At 42.0% G+C, this 11,033-nt stretch overlaps 3 protein-coding genes across 6 annotated transcripts; 2 read left to right on the plus strand and 1 right to left on the minus strand.

The window, feature by feature from the left end:
* Positions 1 to 213: 213 nt before the first annotated feature.
* slc25a17l (solute carrier family 25 member 17-like) lies at positions 214 to 4,654 on the plus strand. Of its 2 annotated transcripts, XM_031872152.1 has the most exons (10): positions 214 to 559; positions 660 to 720; positions 1,145 to 1,211; positions 1,408 to 1,562; positions 1,787 to 1,903; positions 2,001 to 2,146; positions 2,615 to 2,710; positions 2,829 to 2,911; positions 3,004 to 3,199; positions 3,505 to 4,654. In XM_031872152.1, exons 1-9 carry the CDS (start codon positions 485 to 487, stop codon positions 3,149 to 3,151), a joined length of 948 nt encoding a protein of 315 aa, XP_031728012.1. In that variant the 5' UTR covers positions 214 to 484; the 3' UTR covers positions 3,152 to 3,199; positions 3,505 to 4,654. The 2 variants fall into 2 exon arrangements, with proteins under 2 accessions (XP_031728012.1, XP_031728011.1); XM_031872151.1 differs by having other exon boundaries at positions 3,004 to 4,654.
* dxo (decapping exoribonuclease) lies at positions 4,423 to 8,311 on the minus strand. 3 transcript variants are annotated; one of them, XM_031872150.1, is made up of 7 exons: positions 8,285 to 8,311; positions 6,732 to 7,197; positions 6,350 to 6,576; positions 5,460 to 5,679; positions 5,211 to 5,346; positions 4,976 to 5,070; positions 4,423 to 4,886 (listed from the first exon to the last, which is right to left on the minus strand). In XM_031872150.1, the coding sequence occupies exons 2-7, from the start codon at positions 7,193 to 7,195 to the stop codon at positions 4,751 to 4,753; spliced, it is 1,278 nt and encodes a 425-aa protein (XP_031728010.1). In that variant the 5' UTR covers positions 7,196 to 7,197; positions 8,285 to 8,311; the 3' UTR covers positions 4,423 to 4,750. The 3 variants fall into 3 exon arrangements, with proteins under 3 accessions (XP_031728010.1, XP_031728009.1, XP_031728007.1); XM_031872149.1 differs by lacking the exon at positions 8,285 to 8,311 and adding an exon at positions 7,832 to 8,068; XM_031872147.1 differs by lacking the exon at positions 8,285 to 8,311 and adding an exon at positions 7,832 to 8,068 and having other exon boundaries at positions 6,732 to 7,201.
* A 40-nt stretch (positions 8,312 to 8,351) lies between these two features.
* LOC116397035 (serine/threonine-protein kinase 19) lies at positions 8,352 to 10,973 on the plus strand. Its single transcript, XM_031872153.1, has 7 exons — positions 8,352 to 8,437; positions 8,708 to 8,803; positions 8,891 to 9,033; positions 9,133 to 9,368; positions 9,548 to 9,645; positions 9,805 to 9,952; positions 10,226 to 10,973. Exons 2-7 carry the CDS (start codon positions 8,710 to 8,712, stop codon positions 10,269 to 10,271), a joined length of 765 nt encoding a protein of 254 aa, XP_031728013.1. The 5' UTR covers positions 8,352 to 8,437; positions 8,708 to 8,709; the 3' UTR covers positions 10,272 to 10,973.
* Positions 10,974 to 11,033: the final 60 nt, after the last annotated feature.

Raw genomic sequence — 11,033 nt, forward strand, 5'->3', positions numbered from 1 at the left:
TAAAAAAGTCAGCAAACAAGTTTTTAAAAATATTACATTACAAAAAAAAATGTGTCGATTTAAAAAAATGTGTTATGAATTATTTGTGTTATTCTTAATTATTTTTAATCCACCACTGCGTCATTAAGTGGCTGTAATGCATGTTAACGGCGAGCTGAACGCCATTAGAAGACGAAGAAGAAGAAGAAAAAATAAGAACCAACGAAGAAGAAGTTGTCAACCCGGTTAGACCGTTCTCAGCCAATGAATGGAGACTGGGAGGAAACATTGATCGACACTTTTCTCGCTACATTGTATTTTACGCCTGTTGGCTTATAAAACACCATGAAGTCAGAGCTGCGAATGTTCCCGTAGTTTCCCTGACCGCAGCTATTAACAAAATACACACCGACCACCAGCTACCACTCTTTGGATCGCTTCGCGGTGACTTTCCGGTGTTTTGAGTCTCTGTGCGGTGGTCTGAACCGGGAGAGAGACTGCAGAGATGTCCGACAGCGGTGGCTCGACTATCGGCCTTCTGTCTTACGAGACGCTGGTTCATGCTGTGGCAGGTGCACTGGTGAGCAGAGATAAAAAGGGCTATAAAATGAATGTGAAGTATATGGACGAGCCTTTTTGCCATTTGTTTTGTGTCGTTACGGTGGATTTTGTCTTTTCAGGGGAGTGTGACAGCGATGACGGTCTTCTTTCCTCTGGACACAGCCAAAAGCAGACTGCAGGGTGAGTGGGAGGTTGTCATGAGAGTAGTAACGAGTTCAGTGTTTCACGGTTTTCTTCATTATTGAGTAACTGTAACTGTAAAACAGAGATGTGACGGACTAGTCCACTCATTCAGTACTGCACTCGACCAATACCCTGACTTGTAGTGATTTTTACTGAACTTACTTACTTCCCACATACCTGGTAAACACCTGTGTTTACCTTTTGGTTTGTTACTTGTAGTTTTCTGCTGTACATTTAAAAGTTTTAAACCCTGATGGCATCACCTGGGTTGTTTACTTCAGACCTGAGAGAGCTTCTCCAAAGCCACAGAAAACCTTCTTCAAACCATGGAGGATGAGTCGTACTCGTGGTGTCCAGTGAACGGATCTCGGTAGAGCTGCCTTGTTCACTGACTTGTCCCACCGTTGTGTTTGTCTTTCAGTGGACGAGATGAGAAAGGCTAACTCCACCCCCGTCATCCTGGCGGAGATAGTAAAGGAAGAAGGCCTGTGAGTAAAGTTCTGTGCCGTTGTTTTGTTTTTAAAAAGAACCGTGAAACATAAGTGCAATGTCATTGCAGTCTTAACTGTCTTCACTAGAGCTGAAACAGCTGATCATTCAGTTACCATTTAGTTGATCGTTGCTTCTCCGATGTGAATATATCTGTTTTGTTTTCTAAGTCTGCCTCTCCGTCTCTTCTCCCAGTCAGTCCCTCTACAGAGGCTGGTTACCAGTCATCTCCAGCCTCTGCTGCTCCAACTTTGTCTACTTCTACACCTTCAACACACTGAAGAAGCTGGCGTCGGCTGGTCCAGGGAAGTCCAGACCCAGCCAAGACCTGCTGATTGGGGTCGTATCAGGTACAAACTAATAATTATTCAAGTACTAAAGGAGTTTGGACTGAAGGACTTCCTTGCTAGCGGTCTCCCTCCCTACTTTAGTTGGTGCATTAACGCCACCTGCTGATCCATTAAATAAGGTGAATGTGTATCACTGCTCCATAGAGCTGCTGGAGGTCAAAACCTCCATGTGGTACCTTTTTTAGGAAGCATTCAAGGAAGCTAATAATCTGTTGTTCCTACAGGGGTGGTGAATGTGATCCTGACCACTCCCATGTGGGTGGTCAACACTCGACTGAAGCTGCAGGGAGCAAAGTTCAGGAACAAAGACATCCATCAGACCCAGTACAGGGGCATCTTTGGTGTGTGAGATACTTATGAATATATCTGTCTTCCAGTTTTAACAGTTCAGATGTGCTCACTTTTAAAACCCTGCTGGGTTTGGGCTTTTGCTCTCAGATGCTTTCTCACAGATCATAGCCAATGAGGGTGTGGCAACTCTGTGGAACGGCACTCTGCCCTCTCTTATCCTCGTCATCAACCCGGCGATGCAGTTCATGTTTTATGAGGCCATGAAGAGGAAGGCGGGCAGTGGAGGGAAGAAGGTGAGAGGACAGAACGCTACATTAGCTCCTGCTTGAAGGGCTGTGATCTGGGACGATCCGTCTTCAAGATATTCGATGACACAGCAGAGTTTAAAATCAAACGGGACGAAGAGTCTCCAGCCATGCTAGCTGCTCTGAGCTGAATGCTAATGTGTGCATGCTAGCATGCTCACAATGACAATGCTAACATGCTGAGGTTAAGAAAAGGCATAACGTTTACCATCTTAGTTTAGCTTTTAAGCATGCTAACGTGTGCTAATTAGCACTAAAAGGCAAACAACAGCTGGGGCTGATGGGAAGGCCATGTGTTTTGCAGGTATTTGGTCAATAACAAAGTATTGGACAAATTACTATTTTGACCAGCTGTTACTTTTATGTTTTGATCATACTATCAATTTAAACAGTTCTATAAATGCTCAAGCAAAAGCGCTGGATGCGAGTGGATTACGTCTTTGTGTCCTGCCACAGATCTCCTCAGCAGAGATCTTTCTCATTGGAGCCATTGCCAAGGCCATTGCTACCACTGCATCATATCCTCTTCAGACAGTTCAGGCCATCCTGAGGGTAAATATTAATGTTTTTGTTTACTTTTACCAAGATATCTCACACATTATGTGAGAGGATATTCTGTATTTGTTGTTGTTTTATCTATATTGTCACATGTTCAATGCTTTTTCATCAGTTCGGCCAGTACAAAGGTGACGGTAAGGCCGGTGTGATTGGAAGCCTCTCAAACGTTTTCTCCCTGCTGATGGACAGAATCAAGTGAGTGCAGCCACGAACGTAAACACATTAACTGGTGAGGATGTTATAACGGCTCATCATTGATATACGTACATCCGGTGTCTTTGTCACAGGAGGTACGGTGTTCTTGGTTTGTACAAAGGCCTGGAGGCCAAGCTGCTACAGACGGTGCTCACGGCCGCCCTCATGTTTGTAGTGTACGAGAAGATCACTGCTGCCACCTTCAAAGTCATGGACCTGAACAAGAAGCTGACGCAGTGAACAAACCCCTCCCTTGAATACAGCGATGCATGAGCACACCCATCGTCAGTAGGTTTTTATCAATGCCTACCGATGATATGTTGATGCCAGGAATTGATTCAGTCACATTACCGTTGTCGTAAGAGACGGGATTGCTGCCCAAAACAAACACCATAACCAGAGCTGGGTGTGATACTTCTAATACCCTCTCTTTCTTAACCTCTAACTGGTTCCATTTGTGCAAACTGGTGTTGATTTGATCTCTGTTGAGATGGTTCTAAGTAACCTTACTAGCTGAGATAGTCATCACAACGACACGTAAAGGGAAAGCGGATATCATTTAGGGAAGTAACGCTTTTTGCTTTCTTCCCTAGAGACGGATGAGAAGATCGATACCACTCATTAGATAGGACTGATCCTGGCCAAGTAAATGTTCTTTTGCTTTTGGACCATTCCTCACGCACTGTCTTGTGTTTTAACTGTGAATTTAACTGAGTTTGATAGAACCCTCAAGACATTCTGGCCAGATGAGTGTTTTATTTAATCTGCTGATTTATGATGTCATTATTACACACACAGATTAGCAGTAGTCACAATAGTGTTGAAAGGGAGAGTAGCTCCCATTCACATGGACAGACGTATGTGTCAAATCTGCTCTGAAAGCTCTTGATTTTAACAATTATAACATTAAGTCAAAATGAATTTAACGTAAATGGGAATGAGTACTTAACAATACACAGAGCAAAGCTTACATGTGTACAAATACTGCAGTAAGTGCCTCTAAATATGTCTGAAAAAACTGTAACATGAACTGATATAAATGCTGTGACGACTGTTGACGATTTACTCCTCCGTCCACAGTCTGCATGATTGTATTGATCCGTATGAACATTTTGTTACACAGGTGTCTTCTATTAGTTTTTCTGTTGGGCATTCAAGTTTGCAGTAATTTACACTATTTGTGTAAATTACGCATTTTGTTGCTGTTTAACTGGTTGTTCAATTTGTTAACTTGAGTTTTAATCATTACAAGAGTTGCTGCTGTCGGTATTACTTTTTCAGTGCCAGTTGTGTAGTCTCGCTCTCTCGGAAGTATAATGGGTAATTTGAAAATAAAAAGCAGAAGGTGTTTATGAAAAAAAGAGAGTGAGGCACTAAATGTCCGGTAAGGCAGAACATTTAAACTGCCAGGAAAGATAGAAAGTGTGTGAAACAGCAGGAAAGCTCTAAACAAAGAAAGTGTCCCTCAGTCTGGTGAGGCAGAAGGACGGCATTAAGAAGGAACCCAAAGCTGGTGTATGAGTCACTTTTAATTAAAAAACAACGGCAATGAGGCAACGGTTACAAGAATACACCATGCATGTTCACTACGGTCTTCTTCACAAATGAAATGTTTTGTCTTAACATGAAAAAAAAACGTGTAACTGCAGATGCAATTCTAACTTGAAGTCATGATTTCATTTGTTAAAAATGTTTTTCTACTGATGTTTTCTAATTCTGTTTTGATTAAAATTGAACACTTAACCACTGTTCTTGGGTTTAAATGTTAAAATAAAGTCTGAGAATCCTCCATTGGAGGTCTGAATGAACATTAACAGTGGACCACGTCTTGGCTGTAAATCAGGGCTGACGGTGTGAGTCTTGACTTCTGGTCATCTCCTCCACAAACCAGTGTGGCAGGAAGGAATACTGGGAGTCCCTGTGGACGGAGAACGTCACGTCTCTGCGGGGCTCCCAGGAGAACAGGTACACCACGCTGGAAGAGATAATAAGGATTCATGAAAGATATTTGCTTGAAATATATTTTAAAAAAGGTTAACAACATAGTTTGTCATTGCAACTTACCTTGGATTGTCTTCAGTAGCGATTTGCTTCACAAAAGACAGGAAATCACAGCAAAAGTTCATACAGACCGTTGGCTTCCAGCAGTTTTGTTCATTCTGTCCAGAGAAAATACAGAAGACAGTAAGTGCAAATGTTTTGTGTTAATCTTTTATTAACTCATGTTCAATCACTTTTTATTTGGGGGGAGATTTCTCAATGTTCAGATCAGCCTTTGATGACCAGTAGTTTATCGTACCTTGATGAGCTGTGAAATCTTAGAGATGGGGAAAGTGTCCACAGTGACCACCACTCCTTCCTCATCCTTAAAACCTGCCACAACACGGGGGACTCCCGGGAGAAAAGACTGGGCCCACCACTTCAGCAGTTTGAACCTGAGGACCACCAAAAAGGAGGATCATACCAGCTTCAAAATCAAACATCCAACGAACAGCGTGACATGAAAAAAGTGAAGAATCGTGTGATGTTTTACCGTTTCATCATCTACCTGTGAAAGTTGCTACGCTGTTTCGGGGTGCAGATCTCCGCAGAGGTCTTCAGCTCCACGTAGCATGCGGGAGGAGCCGGAGCGTTGGGATCTTTATCCCGGCAGTCCACCTCCCCGGAGAACAGGAGTCTGTGATCGGCCAGCCGAGTTTGCACCACAGTGCAGAAGGCCTCATTGGTGTTCACCACTCCGCCTGGGTCAGGTGAACTGTGGACGTCATCTACAGGGAGGGACAAAGGTGAGGCTCTGTTATCTCTTAAATGTGTGCTGAACGCCCCGTCTATCTGTGTCAAACGTAATAAAATGAGATTGGAATGTATGGAAGTTCATTTGTGTCGGGGAAAAGAAACACCGACTGTAAGTCAGAATTATGTAAAGAATTTCGCCTTTTAAGTCAAAATTATTTATTATTTAGTTATTATTTTACTACTACATCAAAAGTATTTGATATAAAGCTTTTATAATAATTTCTAAATCAAAATAATTTGGGAAAGAATGTGAGACGCGAAGTCGCAATTGACTTTGAAACTTAAAAAACTTTGATAGGTCAAGATTAAGTCAGACTTTAGATTTTCTAGGTTGAAAGCTATGAGGTACTAAGTCCTAACAAAGTCCATTATAGTCTTTGATGTGAATTCAAACCAGATATCTTTTTAGTTTAGAGGGTATGATTCAAATCTTGTTTTATATTTATATATACATTATATACCCAAGACCTTCCTCGTCGCCAGTGTTTTGGTTCAGTTAAAAAAAAATAAGTAAGGAGGTAAACACCAAAGTAGGGTTTACATGTTGTACTACCCTGTCATTTGCAGGTGCCGTCATCTTTTTAAGTGTGAATTTTAAAAAGAAATGTTGATAGAATACTGTATTGCATTAAACCTACCTACCTGCACATGTGTATTGCTCAAACTTGTATCCCCAGTACATCATCTCCTTGTGTCTCTCTGTGCGGTTCTCTTGTTCCCGTCGAGCGGCTTCTGTTTCCACCTCGCTGATGTAAAGCGTGCCCCTGAACCTGCTGACTGCCAGCAACCAGCCCTCGCGTGTCTCATAGGGAGTGGTCAGCAGCTTGGTCAGATGGCCGCGCCATGTCACAAAGTCGAAATCTAAAGCACTGTGATGGGCAGAGGTAGAACAAACAACGCGTGTTGTTAGAGGTGGTTGGAGTCGCGACTAGAGATCCCAGGTGAGTATCTATATCTGACATTGACCTGTTGCCCTGATTAAGGAAAAAAAAAAAAAAAAGTACAAACTAACAACAACACTTACCATGATGAGGCTGCGGTCACCTTTGAGCTGAGCTTTGATTTATTGGCCAAGATCCAGCGGAGGATGTGGTCCAGCTTCTCCTTCTCACTTTCGTCTCTCCTGATATAGCGGTCCTTGTATCCATCCTTCAGGTCAAAATTAGGATTTCTGTCAGGTTCCACGTAGTATTTCATCCGCCTGCTGTCATTGAAGAATCTACGCTCAGAGTCAAGGGAAAAACACCCTACTTCGACCGGCTGTTTGTACACCGGAAAGTCTCTTTCGTATAACTCCCTTCTGGTGCTCAACTCCTGAGAGCTGCGTGGGTTTTGCGGCGGTGTTGGCCCAGACTGATACTGGTGGTGGTTTGGTCTGGAGCGTTTATTCTCACTGTGATTTCTTCCACCGGCATCTCTGTGTCGTCTGTATGCTGACTGGGGGTTTTGGTAGCTGGAGTTGGGATTGTGGGATCTGGCCGGGTCCATTGCTACCTAGTGGGGGAAAGAGCAATGATTTATGAAACGTTGATGATTATTCATATCTGCTTGATTGTCTTGCTCTGCTGTAGGAAAGCCCAAACATGTTCTCACTCATCATCACCCGTGTTGTCACTAAAAAGAAGTGCTATGCCTTTTTTTATACTGCTGACACAAGACAACCCACTATTTGTGTATCATGTATATAGTACCTTTTATTTTTTATGCATATTGAACATAATGCTTATTGTATACTAGTTTCTAAGGTTACTTAACTATTTCATTATGAGTCTATTATTGCATGGGATCAACAACGTTAATATTATGTATCTATATATGCACCCCAGATGAGCACATCACATCGTGATCTGTGTAAATAACTATATATTGTGTCTGTGTGTGAATGCAGACATATCATGTAAAGATGCTTGTATTGAGTGTTGTGTGCTGCAGAAGTGTGTCTGCATTGACTAAACGTGTTTCTGTGCATGCCTTTCTGTGCATGTATGTTAGGTTAATCAAGGTTTCCAAAAATATCTATTTTTTTTGTGCTTTGCTTTAGCAATGTGCGTTACCTTTCCAACATAACATACTTTATTACTTCTAACACTAAATCACCGGTTATTAAATGAAAAGCTAACGTACCGTAGTCAGCATACACAGCACAAGCAGCTAACGTTACCTTTGTGTCAATGCCCCGTCAGACACAATAATAAACACGACTTTGTGTAAACACGACTATCATATATTGCAGCGTCTTTTCTAATCTACACACAAGAAAGAAAGAAGGAAAACACAAAGTGTTGTCGTCTCGTTGGCTGGGTAGCTAATGGCACCACAAGCTAACAACAACTCAACGCTACTTCCGTATACAGTCGCTGCTTCTTCTTCTTCTTCTTCTTCTGGTTTTACGGCGGTTGGCTTCCATCTTATTGGTGCATTACCGCCACCTTCTGCTCCGGAGTGTGGATCAGACAATATACTTATAATCTTTACCCCAAAACAAAACTAACAAAAACAACCCAAATAATAATAATACATACTGATAAAACAGAATAACTAACAAATAAACAAAAAAATAAGCACTCCAACCAGCACCCTTCGTGTACAGTCTCTCCTCCAATCCGCACGGTGGTAGCCGCGACACTTCCGGCAAGAAGCCCAGTAAAGAAGACTTTTCAAGTTGTCAGTTAGAGCTGTGGGGACCAAAGCGATGTGAACACCAATATTAATGATATTAGTAGCGATTAGGTAAGCGTTTTAACTAGTTTAACTGGTCAAATATAGGCTCCTGTCTTCAGTGTGCACACAAAGCTAAGTTAGCTTAGCTTCAATCATGGATGTGTAAACAGAACGGTTGCAATAGCTTAGCTAACGTCTCTCAAAAGGGATGACTGGCGTTTTATAAGCAACAATGTTCCTGTTAGCCCAGATAATACTCTCACGTGGGGTCTGTGGAGAGAGAGAAGCAGCTGTCTGATTAAACTGGTTTATTCTCTTCCGCATTGCTTTTTCCTCCAGGTATGAACAGGAAACGAGCTTTGATTTCAGACACTTTCAAGGTGAAGAAAAGAAGAAATGGAATACAGAAGTTTGGAGCCATCAGTGATGGAGATGGTAGGGTGTGACTACTAAAAAGCTAATTATATGTATATGTATCTCATTTAAGATTAAACTTCATTGATCTTTTTTTTTACTTTAAAGGACCAACTGACATCAGATTCACCCTCGAGTATCTCATGACGCTGTTCCCCAGGAAGCTCTTCAATGACAGCCTGCCTCAGATCGTTATGAAGCACCAACTCTACAGCATTCACAATGACAAGACGTTGGTGGACAAGGAGCTTGTGAGATGACTCTCTGGTGTCAGAAAGGTCACGTGTGTGTATCTATCTGTGTATCTGTCTCAATGTGAAAACCCACTGGGCCTTTCTTGTGGCCCACAGAATAAACTGCGGGAACGAGGAGAGCTGCTGATGTTCCAGCTCGGGTTCGATGCGGATGCTTTCGGGCTGGTCTTCGCTGCAGATTACAAGGCCAAAGTGCTGGCGGGGGAGGACGGCAGGCCGACAAGAGCCACAGTGGAGAGGTTCTTGGAGAAGTTGTCGTCTCCTTGCACAGAACTGAGCTTCAGCAAAGACAAGATTCTTAAAGAGTTTCTCTTCACAGACTCTGAGATAACGTAGGAAATACTCCCATCTATCTCGTGTTGTTTACTTCCAAAACAAATTATCATCATCATCATTTAGCCCCTGAATGTCTTTAATACGAGTCTTCTCCTGTGTTTGGAACCTTTTTTTCATCTACAGTGTATGACATTTTTTGAAAAATCAGCACATTCTATATTTTCTCACCCTCTAGGCAGCTGGTTAAGTCCGGGGTCCTGACTGTGAGGGACGCCGGCAGCTGGTGGCTTTCCATTCCCAACTCTGGCAAATTCACCAAGTACTTTATACAAGGTTGGTGTCACGAAACAAAAACAGTCTCGACAATACTTTCCTTTTAATGACGTTTCATGTAAATTTCTCATTTTACGAGTTGTTTTTTTTGACGGTGCCTTGCTAATTGGAGGACTGTTTGTTGTTCCCCAACCATCTTACCGCTCTTCCTGTTATTAGGTCGTAAAGCAGTGCTGGGCATGGTGAAAAAGTCCAAATATAGTGAAGTCCTAAAGGCAGAGCTGGAGGAGCGGAGAACAACCTCGCATGTGAAATTCCACATGAAGTACCACATCCATGACATCGTGGGTGCAGAGCTGGTGGAAAGGTGACATTTGCAGTTTGCATGCTATTGATTCTCATGTAGCTGCTCTCATTTATGATCCTCACAGTCCAGTAATTGAGGATTTTTAAGTTGCTTGCTTGAACAACCCTCAGGCCGTATTTATAAAAAATGATTGCTTGAAGTCTCAACTCAAGGCAGCTGCTGTTTTTTAAATGCCATCCACCAATGACACCTTTGATTTATTACTCATCTTGGACTATTAGGGAAATAGTTTATTGCATCTTCATTTTCTAAATCAAGACTTTTTCTTCCCAGCATACCTACAACTTCAGGGACGTTGTTGCGACGTGTTGAGTCCTGAACCACAGCAACAAGCCTGACGATTGGAAGATTCAAAAAGGTTTATGAACAGTGTTTATTACGACGGATGGTAAATGAATCAAGATTTCAGTTTGATTTTGTGCCAAATGCATTATAAAAAAAAAACCTTGTGGGTTTATGAATTGTCAATTATGTTGACATGACCGTGTCAGGTTTTGATTTATCTTGTAATAAAGTTTTATTTGCCTCATTATGGAAGTCACACTTTCTGTGCACACGATGACGGTCACTTCTTCTGCTCACCATTGAGATCCGTCACCAGTGTTTCTAGGATTGACTGACAGGTGGTCCGATCAGAGCCTCGCAACCGTTACAAATAAAGCTCAATATTTGATTTAAGCTCAGTTGATAATCGAATTCATTCGATCCCTGGCCGATTTTATTAGCAATCCAATGCAACCCATCTGCCACTTATTTTACATTTAGCAAGATCACAATCTGCTCATAAGTGAATCATTTTTACAATGACGGGAATGTTATCTTAAGCACTTGGAGATCATTTTGCATAACCTTGGAGTTAAAGACTAACCAAAGGACGAGATCAACATCACTTTCCATTTTCTAGGTACATTTGTAAAATCAAATACAAAAGTTCTACCATATTTTGCAAGGCTTTCTTACATCGCAGAGCTAACAGTTGTATTAAATGGAAACATTTTCCAGTACTGCTTAAGTGCATTAGCTCTACTTTATGCTTAAACATATTAAGTGTCCGTCAACAGCGCTCTGTCAAGTGTTGCAT

This window comes from Anarrhichthys ocellatus, unplaced genomic scaffold (genome assembly GCF_004355925.1).
Source record: "Anarrhichthys ocellatus isolate YVR2014 unplaced genomic scaffold, GSC_Weel_1.0 scaffold62, whole genome shotgun sequence".
NCBI lineage: Eukaryota > Metazoa > Chordata > Actinopteri > Perciformes > Anarhichadidae > Anarrhichthys > Anarrhichthys ocellatus.